This window comes from Mustela nigripes, chromosome 18 (assembly GCF_022355385.1).
Source record: "Mustela nigripes isolate SB6536 chromosome 18, MUSNIG.SB6536, whole genome shotgun sequence".
NCBI lineage: Eukaryota > Metazoa > Chordata > Mammalia > Carnivora > Mustelidae > Mustela > Mustela nigripes.
Window position 1 is genome coordinate 2,715,802 of NC_081574.1, and position 27,333 is coordinate 2,743,134.

Consider the following 27,333-nt stretch of genomic DNA (forward strand, 5'->3'; position numbering starts at 1 on the left):
AGTGGATGTCTGAAGCACAAAAATAAAACCCCACTGTTAACCTCATGTCTGTTTCAGGAAAGGATTTTCCTGTGGTTTCTCAAAAATATCTCAAAAGACTTTTTTAAGATTTATCTTTAGATCCACAAAGAAATTCCTCTAATGAAGAGATAGTACCATTTTAATCTGGATCTAAAACACTTCATAGTAATCAGTCTTAATACTTCTAAAGAGTAATGCCTTTAGAAATAGAGAGAAGATATGCTTTCTTATCTTGAAGCCACCAGCTTGCAGGAAATCAGTGCAGCAAATGCTGTTTCTCTATATTCTTTATGCCACAGAACCTTTAAAAAAGATTAAATCAACTTATTTGTTTCAAAACATTATCTAGTAGGAGTTGCAATTGTATTGAATTTATTTAGCAATTCCATTTCTTTCTGTTTTTCTGTGATTTCTTCTGAAGTCATATAAATAGCAAAGACGCCTTGAACTAAATGTTCCAGTGAAAACAGGCTGTAAACATCAGGCTGATGAAAACGACTACTCCCTATCTTCTGCAGTATTTACCCAGTCTATGTATTGTTGAAGGATTAAATTCTATATATCTTGAACGTCTAACAAAATATTAGTGTTCTAAGAGCCTTCTACTTAACTCTCAAGTACTTGGTCCAGTTCTTATCTTCCAAACACAGCACTTGTGTGAGACAGGAACCTGGTCTAGATCTAATCCATTTAAGGCCTCCAGGCTGGACCCTGAATCCCACGGTCTTGTCCATCCTCGAGCCTCTCTGTGCTGGTGAACTCGTGGGCAGACGACCTTGGAGAAGACCACTGAGCAATGAGAGTGCTTGCCGTTTGTGGCTCTCCGTTAGCTTCTCCTATGAACCACTGAAAAACCTTCAAATGTTTATAGAAGCCTGTTATCATATAACTTTACTTGAGACTTATTTCAATTTGAATACTGTATTTTTTGGTAAAATCTCCTTGGTAATATAGAAAAAGTTCTCATATGCAAAAAAACAAAAGCAAATACACACACACACACTCACACACACACACACACACTCACAAAGAAGACATGCTTTCACATATGCATGCGGTAGGAAGAAGTATATTGAATTACGTATATTTTTATTCACTCCTTGATTGGCAGTTTTCTGGAAAGAAATGTGGTTTGGGATCGGAGCACTGGTTCTGGCTATTGTGATGGACTCGAGACACGTGAAGTTCATTAACAACTCAATTTCCTGAAATGTCTGATTGATTCCTGTTTTTTAAACACAGCTCTCATTATTTAGGATTAAAATTCTAGGTGAAGCATGTGTGCTCGACTTTGAGTTTTAAATTATTACTTATGGAATTATGCATCAACGTCATGTTTTAGCTATAGCTGTTATTGGTTTCAAATTGATTTTTATTATCAGCTTTTTTCTCACTTGTTTATTTTCCCAAATATTGTTTTATTGTTGCTCTTATTTCATGATTATGTGGAAAGATACTCTGAATTTCCCCAAAATAGCCTTATTCAACAGGATGGTGACACTATCTCAACGGAAAGGTGACCTCCTGAGCTACAGAGTGAAACATCAAAAAGCCCGTAGAGTCCAGAACAGAAAGCAGATGACCAAAGTCATCACCTCCTCTTCTGGGACCACCTTGGTTCTCACGAACTACGTCACTACAACATCATAGAGCAAGGTAGTCATCGCTAAAAATTCCAGGAGTCCACCTCGAAATAACTCACAATTGTAAATGTACTGTATACACCGAAAGTAAGTCTTTCAAGTGAAACCTACTCCTGACCTTCCACAGAGCTATGAGGTGGTTCCAGGTGGTCCTATCCATCCTGGGGAGGCTTCGGGAAGCAATCTCCCTTGTTCTCCTCCTGTGCGCCAACTGTCCTCCCGAGGGTATTTAAAACAGAGTGCTGGGAGCTCTTGGAGGAGAATCAAGGTCAGCATCTACAGCAGGGCATGGAGACAGATGGACCGAGGGCATTTTACTCTGAATCAGTTCTTAAAAGCATCCCACCGGTGAACAGTGTTCTAACTCACACACTGTGGTAAGGACTTGTGATCAGCATATTATCTGAAGTTTTAAAACAGAGCTGTGACTTATGAGGCAGGGAATTTGTTAGGTACTATGAGTAGAAGGGCATGGAACAGGTCCCTCTTTTCCACGGTCTACCTACTTCCACAGGTAAGAGAATAAATATTTTAAAAACAACATGGTACTCGCTACAGCTACGTTTCCTGGGAAGGCTGAGAGAGGCCCAGGGGGAAGCAGGAAGGCTGGGCACGGCTTTGCAGAAGAGGCTAACTGAGATCATCTAGAAGGACGGTAGGCATTGGTGGTTCTAGAACCAGAGGAGATTTCTCCAGATAACGTCTGCACAATTACATGAGGGGTTCGGAGGAATATGGCTTATCCTGGGATGCATGGTACTTTCCAATAGTGTGTGCATCTTACAGATGCTTCATTGAAAGCATCAGGAGAGGGCTTTCCTGCAGCCCTACTGAGTGCAGACTGACTCAGTACCCAGTGGGGGTTGGAGGGAAAAGGTGTCTGCACGAGGATGCGGCACAGATATCTGTAGCATTTCAGGGAAACGATCAGGGCCAGTTGGGAGTATGGATTGGAGTGAGCGGAAGTCATAGCAGAAAGAATTGGGCCGTGTTTATCTAGCGCTGAGTGTGGGCTTCAGCAGTGGGACACGGGCTGGTGCATGAGGCAAAATCGTGTGTGTGCACGCGTGTGAAGCACACAAACATGTCATCGTGCAAGTGGCATCTGGGAGAGGATGGAGGACGGAGGAATGGCTGTACTGGCGGCCACACGAGAGAAGGCGCTGCGCTTGCACGGGGGCCTGAGGCCGAGGAGAAGCCCCACAGGCCTCAGATGAGCGTCCTCTCACGGTGAGCCCGCGCATGATCCAGGAAAAGAAGAAACTCCTTCATCAGCGACTTGCAGAAATAAATAAACACGCTCTGAACACTTTGGGGGCCATGGCACGAGGCGACGTCAGGCCTTACAGAGCTCACTGTCTGACGGAGGAATCTGACCCGACGACGAGTCGGGGACAGACTGTCACAAGCACCCCAGCTGTGAAATATGGAAGCATGGACAGACGTGGGCGCAAGCCCACAAGGACACACCTGCATTCCCTGCACCGCCGCCCCTGCTTTCTGTGGTTTATCTATTTGCCCCAGTTATTTCTCTGCTCTGTTGTATTCACTTATTTTTCTCCTGGAGATAAACAGAGGAGCACAGAATCCTTTTTGAAAACAAACAGGAACCTCTATCCATTTTAATAAGTATGGCCCCGTCACATAGAACTAAGTGTACCGTTATGTGGTTAAGATGAACGCTTGCCTGACATCACTACTCTCGGTTCGGATGATCCGCGTCTTTCCTGTGTTTAAGTGTTAAAAATGTCGATGTTAAACATGATGACTTTAATCGATACTGTAAACTATGAATATGATTTTCATAAAATGTAATTTTTATTACCACTTCTACTTGATGATAAGGTTAGTAATTTACATACAGTAGCTTAGCCTAGTAATATTTCATTTTATCAAAAAAAAATATCAAGGGCGCCTGGGTGGCTCAGTGGTTAGGCCGCTGCCTTCGGCTCAGGTCATGATCTCAGGGTCCTGGGATCGAGTCCCGCATCGGGCTCTCTGCTCAGCAGGGATCCTGCTTCCCTCTCTCTCTCTCTCTCTGCCTGCCTCTCCATCTGCTTGTGATTTCTCTCTGTCAAATAAATAAATAAAATCTTTAAAAAAAAAAAAAAAAAAAAAAAAAAAAAATATCAAGAGTATAATTTGTAGTATAATGTTTGTGTTTTTTGGCCCAATCTTAGGGGCCATTAAGGTGAAAAAGAAAGATAATTTAGATAATCTTACTGAAGACATATCTAGAAAATCTTACCCTCTAACCCACAACATTAGTTAATTCATGAAATCACGTAGTGAAAATGTACTTGTAAAGTGCTGACTGTACTTTGGAGACCTTGCTAGATGCTGAAAATATAAAATTAGTTGATGTCTGTCCTGGCTCACCAGGAGCTCACAATCTCGACGGGAAGACAAATAATATACAACAGTTAACATCTTACATCTCAATGGGACATCCATCCATTTACTCAGTACAGACTTATTACGCACATAATATACAATACATTGCACATGGCAGCAAATCCTGTTTCAATACACAGGCACAGCCATGCCCTTCAGGGCTCCGAGTCTAACCGGACGCATCACCATTACATCAACACGTGCTTAAGAACAGCAGGGACGCGCATGGCGGGGGCCACAGGAAGTTCTCCGAGCGGGGTCTCGCGTCCTCCATCAGGATATCTGTGAAAACAGGATGCTAGTACAGGGCAACCCATTTATAGGCAGCCACACAGTATGACATATGGCTGCTTCTAAATGAGCCACCTGGACTTTCCAAGGGGACGCAGGTGACGCAAGGAACACGCCATGCTTGATGCTGGATGGTTCCGCCAGGTTTGCAACTGAACAAACACACACACACAAGTACATATACACATCGATACAAAGCAATGTCCAGAAAAACAATGAAGTGACCTCAGCCAACAATCTATCACATTAGCTACATAAGATGTAATTTGATTCTTTTTCGACTCTATTTCCAGATAGAGTGATAGCTTTTGTGTTTTGTCTACGCAGAATAGTTTAAGGAGTAACTTCTCTCTAGAAAAGACTGCTTTCTGGGGTGAGAGAAGTCCAAAGTAAATAAATAAAACACATAAAACTCAGAGTGTTTTTATTTTTAACTCCGACATTCACTAATTGCTTAAAATACCTTGACTATTCCAAGAATCTGATTACTGTTGATTTCTTTAAAATTGAGCTACAGTTTGCAAGCCTGAAGAATCTTCAGGTCCATGTATAAGGTTCAGAAGAACTGGAAACTAGCAATTTCTACTTAACTAATTTAATATCAAAACAGGGAAGAAACTAAAGCCAGATTGAACACAGATTCTGTTAGTTTGTGAAAATAATCATCAATAAAAGCCAATAGACAAAGTGGCAAGTCAAAGACATCTACTAATATGTTTATCACAAATACCACAATTAAAATACACATTGATCCACTGCTATATAATTACACATTTTTAAAGACCAAGACATACTTTCAGCAAAGTTTTCTTTTAAGAAACTAGAGCATTCCTATAAAATTGAACTGTACAATTATTATTTATTTTATTTTTTCTGTGTTCCAGAATTCATTGTTTATGCACCACACCCAGTGCTCCGTGCAATCCATACCCTCCATAATACCCCCACCAGGCTCACCCACCCCTACCCCCTCCCCTCCAAAACCCTCAGTTTGTTTGTCAGAGTCCACAGTCTCTCATGGTTCGTCTCCCCCCTGACTTCCCCCAGTTCACTTTTCCTTGCCTTCTCCTAGTGTCCTCCAGTTTTTAGTGTTAGAAAATTACCATATTTTTTGCTTTATTACTTATGAAAATCTTGATCCATGAAATGAAATTGGTAGAAAAATGGGAAAAGTGACATTAGGAACACATCACTGAGTTATCTTGAAAACCACCATTTTTTAGTAGTATGTACTTATCAGCACATCATCTTAATCCCCATTGTCTAAAACTCAATGTTTACATTTGCATGCATTTATTTTTATATGGGAATTGACATTTAATCAACACATTTAATTCTTTTTTTTACTTTAGTACACAACTACAGACTGTGGCTGATTCCTTGTTTTCAGCCACAGACCTTAGGACCTTCTTCTTTCTTAGGAACTGAATAAAGAGACAGGAATCTTCCATAAAGGCAATGGGGAATATGAAGCTAGTTAGTTACTAGCTTAACGTCAAGCTAGTTACTAGTTAGTAGATTAACTAGTACTATTAGTAACTAGATCTGCTAGTTACTAATTAGCAGAGCACACACTGGGCCATGCAGTACATTAGGCAGATCTGCCCATGCCACCACTTTCATCCTGAAAATAATCCTACAAAATAACCCTACACAACGGTTAATTGTAGGACCCCGAGTCAGGCAGACTGCGGAGTTTTGTCACAGCCGAAACCCAGGCAGGTGCCCTGGAGAAAGTCCGTTTCCTGTCAGGAGCAGACGCAGGGTTAAGCGGCGATTCCCTTTGGCACGGCCCCTTCCTATCCGCTCCCTGACAGCTTCTCCCGGGGTGGCAATGCCCAGCCTGGCTCCTTCTGCTCCCCTTTCCGGGAAAGGGGACTATCCCAGACACATCCTGACGAACTGCACAGGAGACAGCTCGGTCTCTTCTCACTGGCTGTGGGAGAGTCCCTGGATTGGGCCCCCAAAAAATTTGATAAAGAATGAAAATTTCCAAAATGAAAATCATTTTGCCAAGGCCTATGGGGATTTCATTCTTCTTTGCTCATAAAATAACTAAACTTTCCCCTTTCCCTAGAAAAGTTTTCCACGTCGGGTCAAGAAACATGCCAAATACACACACAACCACACTCCCCGCCAAGGGGCTGCTCTGCGGTCAGCCTGCGACTCGAATGCTGGTTCCAGGAACACGGCTCTCGGCTCTCCTCGGTCAGCGCATCTCATTCTTGTCAAAGAGAAGAACAGTGTGTGAGGACGGCGGAGGCACCCACGGACAATGTCTGAAGACCCCGACCAGAAGAAGCAGAATGACTGCCAAATGGAAGGGTCCCCACCGAAAGGCTCCCCCGCTGGCAACAGCTGACGACATGGCAGTGGCCCGGGGCACGAGGACGCCCTGGCGAAGGGACGCGAAGTCCAAGGGGACATTGTGAAAGACGCCGGACTGACTGCAGCTCCAAACCCCTCTCCTTCATCGGCTCCCTGCCATTTCCAAGCGCTGACCAACACGAATGCGTCCTTCTTCCTGTCTCCATATTGCAGAGATTTTATAAGAAAAAGTAAGAGAAAATACACTGAGCTCTTCCCAAGGAAACTCTGTGCAAACATAAGGGCTCACCAACAATACTCAGGTTCACTGCTGCTGCTACGACTCGGGGGTCGTAGCTTGCATTGTCCCACAGCAGGTAAATCAGAAGTGACTGTCAAACCGCATGGCAGAACGCACCACCTCCGGCCATGTCGCACGCCATCATTCCGCAGAAGAGACAGCCGCCGCGGGACCACTGCCGGCGCCTCGCGCGTCCGGACCGAGGAGCACCGTCCCTCACGCTCCAGCTCCCGTTCCCGCAGACCTTCCGCACGAGTGGCAGCGGTCGCCACCCATCAGCCTAACTGTGACTTGTAAGCAGCAGCCCGCCCTCACCCCGCTGGCTTCGGAGCCAGGAGTAGAGGGAGTCACGGACTCAAGAACCTTGGGGCGCGATCTCATCCTGCCGCACTGAGATACGCTCGCTCACTGGGAGCTGTGACACACGGCGTGTGAATTCTCACGTCCGATAAACATCGCCCAGGTTTGGCTGCAAAACCCGAATGCCAAGCAAAATGAAATAGGGAGCCGAAATTCTGCGAACCCAGTGAAGCCCAGGAATTCCCCCTCTCTCCGGATGGGCACCACTTCCATATCACCAGCTCGAGTCCAAGACACCCGCAGCCCAGCACCGTGAGATGACCTGACCCCCTTGTGACGGCTGCTCCTGAAACCACGCGCCCAGGCGCTGGGAAGCCTCCGCAGCCTGCTCCCTCACAAGCACCGCTCTTCCTTTCTGACTTTCCGTGCTGGCCCACGCCTCCCTCACTCCCACCAAGGATGCCGCCAGCGTCTACTAGGGGATTTCCTGGCCGCGTCATCCTTGAGACACAGGAGAAAAGCATGGTCACAGTCTTGTCACAATCCTGTCACCTACTCTTGCCTCCGGTATCCAGGCTCACTGCCCAGCTGGGCCTCAGCATCACTCATGTCTTCCAGGTCGCACCTGCCCTGGAAGACCACGTTCAGCCCATTCCTGCTCCGGCATCCCCAGCTCTCCCTCCTGTGTCCTCTGTCCTTCCTGAAGTTCTCATGAGCGCCACCACAAAATACGTGACAGCTGGTGGCTGCGTGTTTTTTACTCTTCAATGTTTTCCCATGGATAGAGTATATCACCCCACTAAAAACGTGCTTCTTTGAGGAGAGGGTTAAACTAGTGAATACTGTTTGTTTCATCATCTGAGGAAGTTGGGCAGTTAAAATAGAAACCCCGAAATGTATCCATGCCACTATGTTTCGTTGGTGCTTATATGAATGCCAACTTGTTAGTAAGTGCTTTTAATTCAAATAAATGAACAAGATTCTGAAGATTTCTGAAGATTTTAAAATCATGAAAGTAAATACATGACTTTTAAGCTTTCGTATGTTCTAATGTTCCCAAAATTTTGGAAATTTTAAAGCAATGTTTAGTCAGAAATATCCAATTAGTGAAAACTCAGAATGGCTACACTGTTATTTAACCAACTTTGGATGTTATAGTTTCATATTCCTCCATAAATGGATTTTCCAAAGAGGTAATCCCAACAGTTCTCATCACATACTGTTGTGTAATAATATATCTATATAATGAAATGGGTATTTCATAGAATGATTTCCATGAAATTATTACTATATGAAATTCAATACAGAAACCTTTAGCATTAGGAACATAAAATGTTCTTAAGTTTGGTCACAGTGAATTTAGTTTGATGATGACAACAGAAATTTCAAGCATCTTTGACAGTCTGAAAACCGCATTAACAGATTCTGTGTAGAAGCAGAAAATTTTCCTACATTTCCTGATGAATGATGTATTCATTTGTATTTTGTATTAGAACCAATCTGTTCCTTTATGTCTGGGAATTTGTCTTTTACATTAAAAAAATCAGTTAAATGTTTAAACATTCACATAAATAAATAAATAATATACAAGAACCAGCAACTTTTCAGCATTTCCTTCAACTATTGTGCAGGAGGACAGATGAGTAACTCTCCCAAGAGTCCCACTTCTTACAGATCTTATTTGTACAGACATGCATTAACTACCTTTAAAAGTTTCCAGAAGAGACAGCCCATTCCATGTGCAGATACACTACCACTGGAATTTTATGATTTGGCTCTTCAAGTAATGTTCCACTGATCGAGATGGATAATGACTCAGATTTCAATAAATTCACCAAAGCTGTAGGGAATCCTCTGGACACCTGACTCCTGGTGCAGTTGTCTTACAGTGAGACCTCATGACTGTAGCCAACAGCTGTGGGGCCAGGGGACCCATCAGCTCCCGACCAAGCCTACCAACACCTGACCCCAAAACCCACAGTCTACCATGCAGGCAGCATCCCTGTTCAATCCACTTTCTATTTGGCAAAGGAAATAGGTCTCTAATTAACATCATGGTAAAAACTTGCCTTAAAAAAATCCTGGGGTTTCCAAATAAGTGCCCGTTTTTATTGTAGATCTTAACAGTATGGACTCCTGCCTCACCAGCCAGAACCCAGCCTTTAGCCACAGTCCACACTTTTTACCTCATTTACAATCCTACTCATCAGAGTCCTATAAATGATGAGGTTTTTAAAAATCTGTTGTTGACATCTTTGCCTCCATCACCTTTTCTTATTGGCATTACCTCAGAATGAGATGACACAACATCCAGTGGGAAAATACTAATTTCATTCACATTGTTCAATCTATGCCACATATTGAAGCAAGATTAAAAACCTAACACCAAGCACCGAGGGGTGTCAACACCCTGTTACTGAAAAATGACATCTACTTGCCCTCCACTTCAAATCTACCATCCCTGTCTTCCCAAGTCAATAATTAACAGTTCCCGAGCCCAGCAGCACTGGGGTCACCTCCGGCTTCTCTTTTCTCATCCCCGCATACAAGACTTCACCTACCCCATTGTTTTAGGGAGTCAAAGGTAAACTTTGTTGAAACCATCACAAGAAAAAATTCATATCCCTTTCAACAGTAAAAATATCTTCTGATTGCTTCCAGCATCAGAACCACGGGTGTCCAAAAACAATGACTTATTGACAGAAGAGTGTGTGCAGCGATGACAGATCACAGCTGACAGGTGCCACAGCGAGGAGCCTCACTGCGCGTCCCCAGAGACACAGGCAGCTGTACCCCTTCAGCTCGAATTTCACAATTAAGTTAAAACACTGGACCACATATGTCCATGCTTGCATTTGCTACTGAATGGTGTTCGGAGGATCATTCCGGAGCCTTTGTCAATTTGGAGCTGAAACTTCACGTTTTTTTCCACCTCCTTGTCTAATCGCTCCATGCTGGAATTTAACAGATGGGCTAATGCTCCTATCACTGTTTTCTGAAATGTTTACTTAGTTAAAAGAATGAAAAGAAAGAGACTCAGCTGATGTTCTTGTAGACATCAAAAGAGCCTTTGAATGTCCTTCTGTCAAAATTCATGCCGTAGAGAAAAAAATAAAAATTTTGAGTCTGAATAGATTTCATGGCCTTTTTCTTTTTATAGCATTATTACGAATGCCATAACACATGCAGGAAAAATCAAAATCAGACATAAACTGACCTGTGATTCATTACCCAGCATTGCCTCTCTGACAAGGCATGAAAGTCTCAGGGATTCTTATCTTCCCACAAATGACCTTTTGTGAAAACACTGTATCTATGCCTTTGACTAATATAATAATTACTACTTTTTATTTCCCCTAAAGGAGAATGGGGAAAACAATTCTGCCATCACCCTTCTTGTAAAATGTGAGATTTGATAGCATTTGGGGATATCATCTGTCAGCCTCCCTTTAATGCCCTCTCAAGTCATATGCTTTTAGTTTAATCCTTATAATTAAATTATTTATGTCACCCTTCTCAGGTTCCTTTGTCCTTCTCAACGTACTGGTGACCCGAAATACATCCATCTTTGCCAAAAGATGAAAATAAATAACAGCGTGTGTCGACTAGCAAACCATCACAAAATATAAGGAATAATTAATTCTAAAACAAACAAAAGAAATTCACCACACTAAACCTCCGGGAAAATCACGTACAGCCACGTAGACACTAGCATGGCCCAACGTGCACGTGGTATCTTCTGTAGGATGGGGGGACCATGAGCTGGGTCACCAGGTAGGTCTCCGCTCCTAACTATACAACTCTCACGTTACCGCAGAAGAGAACCATGTCATGGTCCCACTGGAATTTTTCTTAATTGTTTTATAAAGATTTCATTTATTTATTTGAGAGAGTGAGAGACAGATGACAGGAAAGAAGGTCACAGGAGAAGCAGATCCCCGTAGAACTGGGAGCCTGACGCGCCACTCGATCCCCGGACTCCGGGATCACGAACTGAGCTGAAGGCAGTGGTGCAACCAACTGAGCCCCCCAGGGGCCCCTTCACTGGAATTTTTAAAAATGTAGAAAATATTTATATTTTAGTTTTTGTGATGCTATACATGTTAGTAAGGTAGCGGGATGATAAACATGGGATTAGAAGTCAAGGGACAGGGGCGCCTGGGTGGGTCACTTGGTTAAGCATCTGCCTTTGGCTCAGGTCATGATCCCAGGATCCTGGGATCCCCTGCTCAGCAGGGAGCCTGATTCTCCTTCTGCTGCTCCCCCTGCTTGTGCTTGTGAGCTCTCTCTCTGTCAAATAAATAAGTAAAATCTTAAAAAAGAAGAAGAAGGAGAAGGAATCATCAAAGGACAGGGATGTCACAGGCATATCTACCTCTCATGTGCGTCTGACACTAAGTAAGTCAATTAAGCATCACTTTGTGCCAACTTCCTTTTTTAAAATGGTCATAATAAGACTTTGCTCGTTCCTATGTCTGAGAAATGGATGAAGATTTATGTCTGGTTTCAGGACAGCCTCACCTTGCGGCAGACTAAGGTGGGAGGTGCTTCTCTTCCAGAGCACTGGGCTTTGACAAAGACTCATGTCCAAGCCTCTTTCTTAGAGAGGCCACCATGTTTGGCTCCAATATCCTCTTGATGATTTCTTACAGTAAACATTTGTCTTGATTATTATCTAAAAGCGTACATGTAACAGTAAAACTTTCTGATGCAAACAAAGAAGAATTATGAACTTGGACTGGGGACTGAGGGCATTCCCAGAGACAGAATGCCTTTCCTCTTTATAAAATCTCCATCTTGTTCTACGAGTACTAGAGAGTTCTTTCTGGGACTCGCTAGCCACCTACCTCTCGACTGTATCTGAATGATGTGGACCTCTTTTGCCATTGTGATATTTCCATTGAAATCTGTTCTGTTTTGAAGAATGTATCATATATGATATGTTTCTCTAGGTTTTCTTTTCTTGTAGAAGCAGAGTGAAAATGCAATCTTCACAATTCTTACTGGAAGGTGTAAGCTTCTAAAAACATGCATGGGTTTGTCTTGATATATCGATAGGAAAGGTTTCCAACAAGGCAATCACATAAGCATCGAGTTCTGTGCTTGTCACACCACTGATGTTACAATTTTCCCTCCTTGTAATACTCTCCTTTATATAGTGAAACAAATTGAGTAGGGAATTAAATTTTTCACTGAATATACAGTTTGAAGCTTATTAGAAATTGGCTTTTCTTTTCTCCCATAGCGAGAGCCACTGTGTTACACTTCATAAGAATTCACGGCAACATTGTTTCAATGGTGATCCCCTAATGAAAAATGAACCCAACACAGAAATAATGAAGGGAGAGATGTATGGCTCATTTTCTGGGAATAATACAAACATGCAAGTATGGCACATTTAAACATTTAGTGCTTTCAAACTGGTTTTTCTTAGTCAAGTTGTAGAATAAGTATGTTTTGTGGTTTGGACCCCAGATTGCTCTCTCTGTGCCTTGTCCCCTTCTATGGGCCACACATCTTCTCCTCGTCTTTTGTGGAAATTCTCCTTGACCCAAATCCCTCAACAGGGTCACCTTAGCTCTCATGAAAGATAGACCAAAGTCATGGACAGGTGCATGCTTTGGAGATGTGGGGGCTTGAAAGACAAAAGCCGAAACTATGGCAATGCAGAAAGTGACTTTGCAATGGTCTTGTTTGAAAAATAGATTTATCACTATTAACCCAAACATATTCCTGAAATTTAAAAGTACAAGTAAACAATCATACTTTATGTTTGCGCACACAGACACACACATTTTTGAATACAGAATGATCTGAAAAAGGATTTAAAAAGCAACATTCCTAAATAGGAAAATATTAGGGACAGTCTCAAATGGGACGCGATGACCCCCACAGGATGCTCTCCCCTTCCTGCGGGGCGGGCAGGATCTGTGGCAGAGGCAAGGAAAAGCTCTAAGCCACCGCACAGCCCCAAATCAGGGAGCCTGTGTTAGTCAAGACGGAGATCTCCTGAGTGTACCTGACCCACTCAGATGGAAGGCCTGGGTCCCCACGAGGGAGGGCTCTCCTGCCGGCCCTGGGGAGAGGAGGGCTTGCCGACTAAGAAGTCCCCGCGCTAGAAGAGTGACCTTCCTCTAGGGACTTGGCTGCCTGATGTTGACACTTAGCCAAGGGCCAGAGGCAATCCTAGCCCAACCCTCAGGACCCTATGAAGCTACTCTGACATACAGAAATTCCTTTAGAGATCTCCGTTATCTCTACACCCTCAAGATACGTGTTGGCAATGACCCCCCCAAGCTTATGATGTACATCTGAACGGTCTCATGTTTCACTAGACAGTCATAAACGACCTTGTTCCAACAAGCTAGCTAGCCCCTCAAGTCCTGGAGACCTTGCTTCCAAACTCCCAAGAGACGTTTGCTCTCACTAACCCCTCCCTGAAAGTGTATGATCAGTATAATCAGTCACCATCACAAGCCCAGGGGAGCAACCCTGTCTGTCCCCAGGGTCCTATCCTTGGGCTTTAATAAAGCCACCCTTTTTGCACTGAAGATACCTCAAGAATTCTTTCTTGCCTGCCAGCAGCCGCAGGGCCTGAAGGAGGGACAGGGGCCTCGGGTGAGACGAGGGCCCCGGCCACCTGGATCACTGCCATCAGACCCTGAGAGGCTCCGCTGAGCCAGGCTCCAACTTCCCGCCCCCAGGAACTGTGAGTCATAAAGGTATTTTAGGTCCCCGAAGTTTTTGGTAATTTGTTACACAGCAATAGAAAACTCATACACAAAATGACTGCCTATTATTTTGAAACACCTTTATAAGATTCCTACTAGTTAACTGTGGGGAAAATGAACACTGCTAATTACATTTTTCCAGCAGTTTTATCTGCTGAATTAATGGTTCTCTGAGAACAAATCTGTGCTCTGTGAACTCGTATTTAGAAATCGCCCCTCCGTCCTCCAGGATCTCTATCAAAGCAACACAATGTGTTTGCCCCAATTTTAATCTTCATTGAAATAGATAAAAATCTGCCAGCATCCGTGTGGGTTTATGTGCGGGCTGGGCCTCTTCGCGGCTCCCGTCCGTGTACATCCTTGTCGGCAGCACAATTATAAATGCTTTTACAAGCGACTCATTGAACACAACATCCAACACTTTGGCATGATTTTCTAGATGATGTTGCACACCACAAAGACTGAGGGTGTGATGAACCCTATTCTTCAAACAATAACGGCTAATTTTACTCTAAAGCTGCAACACTTAAACATGTACACAAGTGACAACCAACAATGTTTGGGACATTTGTGAATTCCTTATTATTTATAAAATTAAATGCTAGACCTTGCTCTTGAGAACTGCCTTCTCGCTTAAATAGAATTTCCAAAACCCCATTGTAAGGAGAGAAGGAATCGCTTAGGAAACAAACAGAGTGCTGTGCGCGTGAATCTCATTCAGTCAGGGAGGTCCAAGCACCAGAAGAATCTCTAGCAGAAATGAGGGGAAAAAATAAAAAAATAATAATAATAATAAAGAAAAACAAAAACAAAATAAAACAAAAACCAGGGCAGGTCTCACCACACACGCGAAGAGTCACACGAGTTGATGGTTGTGTTAACCTTCCGGTGATGGTATTTCATGATGTATGTGTGTGTCAGATCGTCACCTAAACTCACAAACCTGTTAATGGTGTCCCAATAAATCTGGGGAGAAGCCACGGAGGCGGGGGGTTCCTGATACAAGGGAGGAGACAGGAGTGGAAGAGGGACACCCACAGGAAGCTGCACCCCGCGGCGCGGGCTACCCGCGGACCCGGCGGACAATGCGCTCTCCTTACCCTCGGTGACGTCAGGGACGCGGCGACCGTTTCCCGCGTCTGCCGCTCTTCCCCGCTCAGTTTCCTGCCCATGACTGACCGCTCACGGGTCTGAGTAGGCTTCCTGCTCACGGTGTTTCTGACTTGTTTGGAAGCAGGACGGTGACGATGCTCAGTGTTCCTCATCGGCCTTGAGAAGCCATCCCCAGCCCGAGCCGCGCGCTGGCGTAGAACAGTGGGTGTAATGTCGGGGTCATTCCGGTCCCATGCGCGCGTGAATCCAACGCGACAGCTGCAGCGGCCCACGGCGCTGGGCTTGGCTGTCTCACACGCACGGTACACAGGACCTCAGTTAGACTCCGCTGTCAACCCCAGCGTTCCCGCGCCGTCAGGGCTCCGGCAAACAGAACCCGCAGAGGGTGGCCATCAGGGAGGCTGCGACGGAGGCGCCGCTCGGTAGAAACGGGCCGCCGGCTGGGGGCTCAACCTTTTGTTGCAGACAACAGCTGTGGAGGGACTCGGAGGTTTCTCTCTGTGCTATTTGAACAGATAGTTCAGGGTGGGGACAGGGGAGTGATTTTAGGAATGTGAGCAATGGAAATTAGCCAGCCTTGAGCGGTCCAGTCCCCCGGTCCCGGGACAGGAGGATCCCGGAGGAGCCGAAGGAAGGAAAAGCCCCTGACTCCGCTACAGCCCAGTGGAACCTGATCTTCTGCAAGGGACAGGGATGCAGGAGCTGGGCCGCTCCCTGGAGTCCGGGCTGTGTGCTCTGCTACTCTTGGAGCCACCACACACGACTGAAGGATGTGTTGGAAGGCACAGACCCTCCAGAGTAAGGCCTTGTTTTTTTTTTTCCTTTGTAAAACTAATTGGTACAACAGGGCCACAGGGACTAGTACTCAGTGCTGTGGGGCCGGCTGCTCACTTCCCGACTGTCCCCCTCTCTTTGAAATGGCCCTTGGACCACCTGAGCTTCCTCATGGATCCCACACACCCTTCTCTTCATGCTACTTTCTCACCCTTTAGAGCAATCTTTGAAGGGGGCTTCCCCACTCTCTGGCTTCTCCTGTAAAAGTCCGAAGCAAGAAAATGAGGCTCGTCATAGCCAGGAAGGTAAGTAGCCCAGGAACACGAGCCAGCTGCCTCTCATAACAATGACTCTGCAGGACCAGATGCTGGTTTTGTCCGTGCACCCAAAACAGATGCCTCCCATGAGAAGGCTAATAGGGTTGCACTGTAATGCCAGAATTCAAAAGCCTGATTTCAAGTAATGACTGGAGTCTGTCCATGCACCAGAATCTGTATGTCAACACAGATAAGCTGCTCTCTTTCTACTGGGGAGTCATGCTGACCCCCCAGGAATCACAAGAACGTTGCCTGGTAACAACGGAAATGGAGCAGGTCAAGGCAAGCCGAATCAGTGTGTCTCTAACAAAGCATCAGGTCCCCCAGAGGACTTGGACTGTAGCATCGACTTCCCTAGGCTTCTTGGCCAGATACATCTGGGGGTGCGGGGGTCACTGCGAAGCTTCCAGTTTTAAGGTCTATCCATGAGTACCAACCACCATACACCATCCAAGCCATCCCTTCTTTATAGTTTTTTTTTTTTTTGAAGATATGTATCATATTCCATCAAACTACGCCATTTCTAACGAGCACTAAATGTCCCTGCTCTGCCCCATTATGCATCATTGGAAATGCCAGCACATCGCCTTTCCGCTTCCTCAAGCCACACCTGCTGGCTGATGGCACAACCTCTCCATTTGCAGCCTCTGTAAACCTCCAAACCTGGAATCCACATCGCTGTCAGCTCACCGTCCGGCCACCCCAGACTCTCAGGCAACCTCATTCCTCAGATACCATTCGTGGCTCTGCCTTGATGCTGAGGGATCCCTCCGCCTAGTTTTTAAAAAAAACTTCCATAATCAGATTCCTGCAGCCAACCACGGTTCTACTTTTCTCCTTGTCACACGTCCTCCATTCCAGTCCGACCCTCCTGTTCCCTAGCTCAGGAGCTCAGAGGTCACGGTCATCGCCGCACACCCTCCCCCACACCAACCCAGCTCAGCGCCGGCGGTCCTCACTGATTAAGTGGCTGCGGACGTGACATAGTATTGATGGCGGTAAGGTTCCTCTCCTGAAGAACCTCACACTTTACTGGTGTGAAAGCAAAATATGTGCAAAGTATAACATTGAAGACATAAAGGAAAGAGCGAGTGATTCTTCTTTGGGAAGCTGGACAGCAGGACAACATTCATATGGGAAACAGCATCTAAACTTACTCTTAAGGAAAGAAGAAAGGACGTCACGTCTAGCAGTAAGGAAAGAACATTCTGGAGGCTTCTACTGTTATTCCAGCCTTCAATGACCTTGTTTCTCTGGAAAATTCTGTTTGTGTGTGGGGCTTAAAATATAAAAATCACATATTATCATTAATATGAATCTATTATCATAGTTTATTTGAGGGAAAAGAACAAATTAATATAAAGATGAACTGTATGTAGAGCCAAATATAACAATATATTTAGGGTCCAAAATATCAGTGTGAATCAGGGCCAAGAGCTGACTCCTACAACGACACCGAAGACCTGTTCTAGTTGAGAATACAACTGTGGAGTCACAGTTCTATTGACTGGTGCGCCATGAGTCCCCTGTGTGATTATTCTAAGCCCTTTACTGCGAATGGGAATGCCGGCTTTGCCTACTCCACCCCAACGCCGGGCTAAATGTTCCATACAAAGGCAGAATCACTGATTAACTGGAACACGGGTCCACCCAGACGGCCCAGACATGTTTGTCTGAACTACAGTTATTTCACTACAGAGAGAACATTTTTGGAATTGTCACAGAGGGTTTGTTTGAATAACCAAGAGCGTACAATCCAGAAAGCCTGCTTCCATCCCAAATCCTCCCGTATGTCGTGTGCTAAAATGTTTCCAAAGAGAAACTGTTCTGGGAATATTCTTGTGGAGCTCTAAAATGATTCAACATATTTTTTAAAGAATTCTGAATTCAAATATAGGATTTAAAAAAAATTCAGAACTATTTTTCTGTAAAAGAAGTTGCTGAAATATTTAGAAAGCATTAAATCCACCTTTTCCTGATATCTGAAGAGATTTTCAATCACCAGAAGAAAGCAAACCAAAAATGCTTAAGTTTAGGTAAGGTGAAAACCTTATCGCCCTGAGACAGTTCTGTGGAATCTTAGTGCTTCATGGATTACAGCCGGAATAACAATGATGCAATGGAAGCTTTTTGTCTTACAAATCAGACACCTCTGTGAGCTGCAGAGGACAATAAAGTATGAACTCCCGTGGTCCCTGATCTCAGAGCTCATGGGTTATGCCTCCATGTGACATAATTATAGAGTCAGAAGACTATGCTCTGTTATGAAAACAAACAAATCTGGAATAAAAAGGAGTGTTTGGTCATGGAGGTAAGTATTTTTCAGTTGCGCCTTGCTGTAACCTACTACTCAGAAACCAGTAGCTACCTAAATACAATGTATTTATCCCAAGTTCTCCAAAGATGCCTGGCTTTTCTTCCTGGCCAGTGCTCTTACATATATAAATATCATGCAATACGCATGATACTCAACAAGGAGGGATCATCTAAAATATGCAAAATTAAGTTTATCAACTTAATTTATAGTTTAATTGAAGTTCTGGGCTTCAGTCAAAAGACCTGATTTTGGGTCCTACCTATAACTCTTCCAGATGCAAAAGCCTCAGCAAACCACACAAAGATCTGGAGACTCAGTTTCTAATTGGTGTAGAAGAGGAAAAATAGCTCTTTATCAGGACCAAGAATTATCAAGGTGGTAAAATCAGAAGGTATGCAAAAGTACACCATAAATACTAAAGGAGATATGAATATCATTTGTACCCACTTCGAAAACATTAGGATGTTTGATAAGCATATATTTACCTTCTGATCCATTCATGTGTGTAGATTAATTATGGATTGAAACATTTGAATATGAATGTTTCCTTAAGTGATGCAATTAACTAGCAAGAGGCAATTAGAAAAGTCTTTGGAAGTCAACTGAAACTCTCTTTACCTCATCTTAAGCTTTAATAATTGGCTCACAACATTTTATAACCATTCATTATTTCTGAGCTATCTTTTAGGGATGAATATCTGCTTCAGGTATTCGATCACATTGTGGGAGCTTGGGATTTTTTAAACTTAATTACTTGGTGTTTGCCCAATAATTCAATGGGAAGTTAATAATATCAGGATTATATAGGCATCAGCACTGTCAGTTCTGTATTACAAATATATTGTCCCATCTGGCAGTATGTCACAGATGTAGGACAATCTTGCGGGCAACAATCGCACCCAGGGAGCATCTGTGTTTCTGTAGGTGGAGGCAAAGAGAGAAAACACGCAGAAAAGATAATGACTCCTGTCAGACCGGTCATACGCGGAGCTGAATACCAATCCTTGCCGGTATTCTGTCTACTGAAAAACTCAGAGAGTTTGTGCTGCTAGGTAAAAATAAATGAATGAATGAATGAATGAATGAATGAATGAATGAAGAAATAAATAAAGGAAAAAAGTCCATATAATTAGAAAGTGTCCATAAATAGATCACAGACCACAGATTCCAACTTTCCTAAAGTCACCCAGAGAAACAGGGAAGCAGCAAGCAGCCCTGGAGCTATGCCAGCTTCCAGGGAGAAACATGGGCTCACAGCAGCCGCGCGACGTTGCGGGGAGCTGAGAATAGCACATGGAAGCAACCCCATGTGATGAGGGAAGGTGGGCGTCATACACAGAGGAGGCCCCCTTCTCACTGCACCCCGGCCACACGTTTGTACGACCCATGGACCTTCTTAACTACTTTTTGGGAAAATAAGCATCTATATATTATATATATATATATATTCCAGAATTCTGGAAACAGTAAAGGAACTCCCTCCTTGATGATCAATCCCCTTGCTTGAAATTCCAGAAAGCATGAACTTGCTTCTGGATATCTTCAGCACAACCACAAGAATACAGAGGCAAGACTTCATAAATGAAGAATTACTCCAGTTGGAAACAGAGAGAAAACAGGAAGCCAAGACTAGGATCGAGATGGGACACAAAGCAGAAGCTTCGCGTGACAGGTTTTCTGTGAGGAGCTGAGGAAGAGTCCCATCGAGCTTAGTTACATCCAGACCTTGGCTGGCATTGGGGATGAGGACATGGACGTGCCCAGTGACAGGGAAACCCACAGGCCAATGCTTTCTTCTCTCTGGGGATGAACTGTAACTCGAGGCACGGTTTTCCGGATAAGCTAAGGCAACAGCAAAATCGCAGGAACAAGCCAAGTGTGGCTGGAACTCCTCCTCAGTTCCAATAAACCCAGAAAGTTACCAAAGAGTTTCCAGACTGGTTTCCTTCTCAAGTATCCACATTCCTCTAAGCCCCTAAGATGGGTGTAATAGCTTGGAAGTGGGGATTAGCGTCTCTGAGTAACCGAACAGAGACCCCGAGCATACTGACGGGGAGCTCAAAGCCAGAGGAAAAAGGAGATCACAACAGTGTACATCTTACCTGAAAGTGAGCAAAAGGGTTTGTTTTATAAGACCTCTTTGAAACATGTTTCAAAGTGAAATTCTGAAAAGTAAAATTCTAATTATAAAGTGATTTTAGAATGCCAACTGCTACTAATTTATTTTGCATACCATATAATTCATATATTGCTGTGTATGGAATCTGGTAAACGGTTATTTTCACGAACATGAAAAACAGGTTTTCTCATGATGTCAGGTCTCTGCTTCTATTTTTATCTAAAGCCTTAGGGCCCATCCCCTGTAATTTTTCCCACAAAGGGGGTTTGGGGAGATTAATCTTCCTTTGAGGTACCTGGATTAGCTCTGGGTCTGGATAATCACTATCACTTCCAGCCTCCTGCTTGCTTATCTGTCAAAGAAATCAATCTCGATGATGACTAATACGCTTTCATATTGAAAAAATCCAAAATTTTATATTTTTTGTCATGGTGCTGGCATTATCAGTATGTTTAAACATCAGATTAATGCAGAATTGAACTGTCTTCTACCTTTTAAGCATTTTAGTTCATTGATCACTTCATTTTAATTAGTGATCCACACCACAGAGCTGCATGTTTTACTTTACTTGTTTGGAACTAAAAATGTTGGAACTAACAGAGATCATATTGCACTTTTCTGTTTTTGAAAGCACCGTCTCTTTCCCTCCTTTGCTTTAAACCTTCTTTGTCTTCTCCACATTCATCTCCAGACACCTTTTCTCTACAGTGATGTGTATTAATAAGGGGGCACTACAGGACGTTGCTCCAATCGGCGCCTGTGATCAGAGCCTGGATGCAGCAGCCCGTGCACCTGCTATCTTTGGCAAATATTGGAATTTTTTATGTTGAGGACATCAGTGGTGCTAAGAGCGAGCTTGGTACACAGGGTTGTTTTATATTATGACATAGAACATGTGTACTTATATGTACCCATGACAATATATGTTACACACATGCAGTTTATGTTCTATAATATATAGATGCTACTACATCATGTTGATAGATAAATTGATATAATAGTGAAGTACTGACATAGGTTAGGTGATCCAAGACTATTCCTGTTAATTACATCAAACATTCACTCTAAATCTTTCAGATACACATATACGACTCTCTCTCATTGTGCACTACATCATAATCAGCATTTTTTAAGCCTGGGAGCTCTTAAATGTCATGATATTTTCTTTTCAGGTACAGCCATTATCTTATGAAAATATTAGTACTTCCAAGACAATAAATCTCAAACTATCACTTCTGGAAACATGTCTCAATTAAGAATTAAACAGCAATCCGAAACACAGTAGAGAGACCAGAGGAGAGGAAAAAAATCAGTATTTAAAATCTATCAGCTAAATTAAAAAAAAAAAAAAAAAGTGCTAAGGCATAGATGCATCCCGAGAAAATAAAATGAAATGCAATGCTTTGTCCTATGCTACTTACTCGTATAGGTGAGCTGGAAGCCCTGGTCCGTGTCTGACCCGTTGGTGTTGAACTCAAGCCACAGGTGGTTAGACGTGCTGTTGAGGACCAGCCCCATGAGCTCATTCTTGGTGAAGGCTCCCAGCGGCCGGGACGAACTGTCTCTTCCGTCGTACACCTGCAGAGAAGTCATCACGTTCGTATGTTAGCGATGCCAACGGGACATCCAAATCTTCAGAGACGTGACTTTGTGTGGCACTTGGGAAAGGCTGACCGTTCAGTGGAAGCTGAATGCGGGACATTGAGACACCGTCTTTTTCCTCTAAGTTTTACCTTTACCGTCCACATTAAAGAAAAAAAGAGCTCATTTGCGGTCCCTTCATTCTATCCTGATCACTTTGGGCATTCTTCCTATTTTACTTAAATTAAAGAAATGTTTATTTCTTATAAATATTATTTATATTATATATAAGAATGTTATAAATATTCTTATAATATTTCCAAGTTCCATTATTTCCCTTTGTCCCCCTCCCTCGGAATCTACTTCCCAAGCCTGAAGGGAGCTATGCTATTTTAGGGCTGACATGGTCTTTGAACTATCCTGTAAGTCACCAGACATCTCATCTCTCCCTGCGCTCTCCTACCCGAGTGTGATACACGACAAGCAGGACGTGGGGATCCAGTCACATTCTGCAGCCTTTGAGCTGGAGGCAACTTGAGTCTTGAATTAGTTGAAATAGAATCCCATCATGTCATAACGTCACAGACACACAGGGCCTTGCTCTGAAACACTCTGTACTGGACTCTACCTTCCTAGGCGGTTGTAAGCAGGCATGCTTACACAAGTATTTGGGAGGCAGTTAGACAGGCTTGCTTTAGCAGGGACGTGAGGGGTATGGGAGGGGGGCATTCTGGGCGGTGCCCCAAGTTTCCCCACGGTAGACCGCCCTGAGCGTGGATGAGCACCAGTCACGCTTCCTCAGTGGGGGCTGCGTGAGCTTAGGGTGTGGCCGTGTGTGCTTCCTGCTAAGGCCAGGATTGACCGCGTTTGCTTTCAGGAAGGATTCAGCGCTGAGGGTCCCTGAGGCCCCTAGGAAACTATCAAGACTAGAACGCATAGTGGGATAGTTAATCTGTTTGCCTCTTTGAACTACTGCAGTAGTTCATAGCAAGAAACCACACGGGTGCCGACAAGGGACTCCTGGAAGATAGCGTGCATGTGTACCACAGAGAAAACATCCCATTTTTCTTGACTTAAAAAATTGTAACTAAATAAAGGGCACAGAAGACTCAGCAGACTCCTTTAATACCTATTCAGTCCCACTGTCTTCCTTCTCACATGCATTAATTCGCACTTGTCTTGCCTTCGCTCGCTTCTAGTCTGTGTATAACCAGAACCGCCGTCAACGGACTCACACATACGGATCCGGAAAGAAGACAATGCGTTTGGAACAGTCAGCTCCGTAAGTTATCGCTTCATTTTTTCCCAGTTAAAGGAGCAGATGCTAGAAGAGTGGGATTGGGTGAGTTACGATCCGTCCAGCCACTGGCGCCCGCTGGGAAGAGCATCACCCGCCTGGTTTAATATGGGCATGTGTCGGACAAGGTCGGTGACACCCAGACTTTAATGAGTTTTAAACCCAGAGGAATCCGGCTCAGAAAGAAAACGTCCAGGCCTTCCCAGAAAGGTCTCATGGAACTCCACGTACCACACAATTCTCTGCAAGCCGCAGAAACCCACAGAACTGAGGAGCATTTGGGCAAGAAAACACTCCCGTGAGCTCCATCCTTGGAGTTCTGAAGCATTGTGCCTGAGTCACCTCCGCTGGCCTGGCCGGGAGCTCGGCACCGATGACAAAGGTCATCTGGACTGCAGCCAACTCCCGACATCCTCCAAACTACAACAACCACTAACAAATTCTGTCCTGTTTGTTGACATCACCGGCAATGAGCCGGCGCAAACGTCAGGAAGGCAGAGTCACCCGCTACACCAAGCTTCCTTTTCTCCGTGCCCTCACGGTGGAATCTGGATTCAAGTTTTGCTTCGATCACACATGTCAACCCAGATAGTACTGGAAGTCAGAAGGCTTGGTTTTTAATTGCAATTAAATTAGGAATAAGCCATTAGAGTTCCACATACTGCCTGTCACTTACATGTCCTGGTCTACATGCCCCCCCGAATCAAAGCTTTCCTCTTAGGTATTAGAAAAATGCTCTTTGGGCCATATGTTAATACAGGACTGCAACTATTTACATCACAAATGCTTCTCAGGCTTTGGCATTTAATCAATGCCATAAGCTCTGAGCAGACTAGCCCAGTTAGCAGATACTCACGAATTAGGAGACCTCATGGTGAGACCTGAAGCCCCAAGGCTGGAGGTATTGGGGAGCCCTTGCCAGTGTGACCGTGGCCATACCCCAAATACCCCAAGTTCACTTCACTTCCCATTACATAGTCCTTCATGACATTTTCATTCAAGCTTTATTTCCTTTCCATGATTTTTCTTTCCATATGAAGCATGAAAACAGCATGTTTTTGTGCATGAAAATATGTCTATAAGATTTTGGTCTTTCTTATCGGATCAGACTGTATATGAGGAAGCAGTGTGAACAGTGTTCAAAGCTAAAAAATAAGATAATCCCACTTGAAGTGTTTTCAACACTGAGATATTTATTCTCGTATTCAATAAAATATATGCTCGCAAGACACTTAGGTATTTCAGATGATTGATGTTTTCTATGCAATTAAGTGGGATAAGCCAGGTTTCTTTCTTTTTGTTATAACCAGCAGCTTTAAACCACAGATATCACGGATGAACATCCCCGCCTCCCACGGCAGTTCTATCTACCAACGTGCAGTATCTCCGAGTCATTCACCTGCACCAACTGCACTTAACAGTTCCCTGAAAGTTTTCTCTAAAGGCTACTGACTTCTAAATTTAAGGTTATCAAAGGACCAGAAAATGGTTACTTATGAAACAAGTTTGTGTTTTTATTTTTTAGGTCAGTGAGAACGTACTAGTTTCCTGCCTGAAGATCACTGCTTCATTACAGAGCTTCACAAAGTCAGCGCGAGCTTGGGAGGACGACGGGAATGAAGCCACTCTGCTCAGCGACCACACGGAACTCGTCAAGCTGGGCTTAGGAGGGAGGAAGCCCCCACCAGGCTTTAAGTACCTCTTGAGCTTGCGTGCAACAGCTCACGCAGTCTGGTGCAGTCCTGGAGGGTCCCTCTTTAACCATGTTGGAAATGGGTGACGAACGGGGGTTACTGATGTTTCCTTTGGGGACTCTTTGAATCTGTTCCTACTGCCTGCAGCTTGAGCTGCACGGACTCCCCTGACCCTGAGAGATGTCGGCATGTGAGTCCATGCAGAGGTCAACATAAGTGGAAAACCCAAGAATTTCACAAAGGGAGGACAAGGGACAAGTGTCTCTCTCTCTCTCAGCACAACTCAGCTGTGTGCCCTGGGCCAGTCGCTTGTTCCTCACTGGACCGAGGAAGGAGATAGATCGGGCAGTATCTGGCATTCGTCGGATGCCCGTCTTGGTGCGTGCTTGCTCTCCAAATGTCTCCTCCCTGGCCCCAGACCCTGAAAGGGCCTCAGTTTTCTTGAAGTTATAGGAGAGGTGGGGACTATTGCTAGAAGCTTTAGGAGCTATGGGGGCTTTCCAGTTAAAGCTGGGATCTCATAGATCAAAGCTAGACCTGAATGTCCCCAGAATTCACTTCTCCTGCCTTTTTTCCTGAAGTCCATCTACAGTGTGGGAGGTGTGCTGGGTGCTGCTGCCCAGAGTGTCTTCTGGAGGCTCTGGTACTTGTATCCTGTTATGTACAGAACCTTTGCTTCTGGTCCCATCCCAAGCACAGCCCTGAGTCCTGTAAACACAGCACAGACTCATCCACTAACATTGTGTCTCATCCTGGTGTGGCTTCTCTGTGTGAGCACTGCTTTGTGCTCTAGGCATGCTGGCTGAACTTGCTTTCACAATCACATCACTTTGGATGCCATGAGCACATTTAAAAATCAAAGATGACTACAGACAATGTAGCTTTCAATAATTACACCCATGGGCTCGGCACAGTCCCAGAAACATCTACAACAGTGTACTATTTAAACCTCATAAACATTCTCTGAAGATAGGTATCGTCATATGTCTTACACACAAGGAAGCTAAACCACAAACATCAAATTCTGTGCCCAAGATACGCAGCTCACAAATGTTCGATCCAGGATTCCAGACTAAGATGGATCAGAGCCCGGGCTGCAGACCCTGAGGAGCACCTTCACAGACCAACCAGGTAAATAAGCTGGAAACATGGTGTATCTCGGTATGTTAACATGTATACATCTTTATGTGTACGGATGGACACTTATTTTAATCGGTTCCTTGAGAAGAGATGGAGTCCCATTCAAGAGATTTTTTACCTTTAGAATGTCTCCTTCAAACAGTTGGAAGCTCCGCGCCCGGAGGTGAATCCCCTTGCCGGCTTCCGTCTCTATTTTATAGATACACTCGTGGTTATTATCATAATTTGATGGGAAATTTGGAGACAGCAATGTTCCTTCATTTCCTTTGACACTTGCTCCACATTCAGCTAAAATAAATAGGACATTAGAAAAGAAAGAATTGAAAAGTGGAATTACTGATTTTAATAGAGAACAGTTCTACAATCATGACAGCCCTCTCCTGTCTCAACGTAAGTTTCTCATTCATACATTGTTCTTTAGATTTGTGACTTTTTTTTAACTGTTTACCAACTAGAGAGAAAATATCCTCCACGCGTCCATTTCCAAGATTTCTTGTTTCTTTTCACAGAACACCTCTTGCCCCACGGAAGCAGCCTGCAATCCCACAGAGAGATCTAGAATAAAGTCACTGCCCAAGCTCACTGGCTGTGTCACAGGGCAGTCACAATCCGCCCTCCCCACGTCTCATTTCTACCTCGTGAAATATCCCCAACCAATTCCCGTGTGGTGGCTCCGTGGTACGAAGGTAATGTCCTGACTTTCATATTTTGTGGCATCAACCTATACTCATGGAAAGGCGACCTATGACAGAGAAAACCACTCCTATGTCACAGCCCTGAGCCTGTCTGCATTATGTCCCAGAACAAAAGACCATTCGTTGGAGGTACATGTTAGCTTCTTCTCCCCTTCTCCCGAGGAAAGCAGAAGGTCATTCACTTCTAGATCCAAACTTGCATAGAATAGCTTAAATCCAGGTAAAAAAAATAAAAATAAACATAGCTCTCCGCTGTCAACTCAGAGAAAATCACTTAAGCTCCCAGCTCACCTTGAAA

General features: G+C 44.2%; 1 protein-coding gene across 1 annotated transcript in view; it reads right to left on the bottom strand.

The window, feature by feature from the left end:
* The window catches only part of CSMD1 (CUB and Sushi multiple domains 1), a 1,942,714-nt gene that overhangs the window by 311,181 nt on the left and 1,604,200 nt on the right, over positions 1-27,333 (bottom strand). The window contains exons 22-23 of the mRNA XM_059384481.1: positions 26,459-26,628; positions 22,050-22,206 (exon numbers count right to left, since the gene is read on the bottom strand). Coding sequence (XP_059240464.1) covers positions 22,050-22,206; positions 26,459-26,628 — 327 coding nt within the window. The remainder of the gene's footprint in view (positions 1-22,049; positions 22,207-26,458; positions 26,629-27,333) is intronic.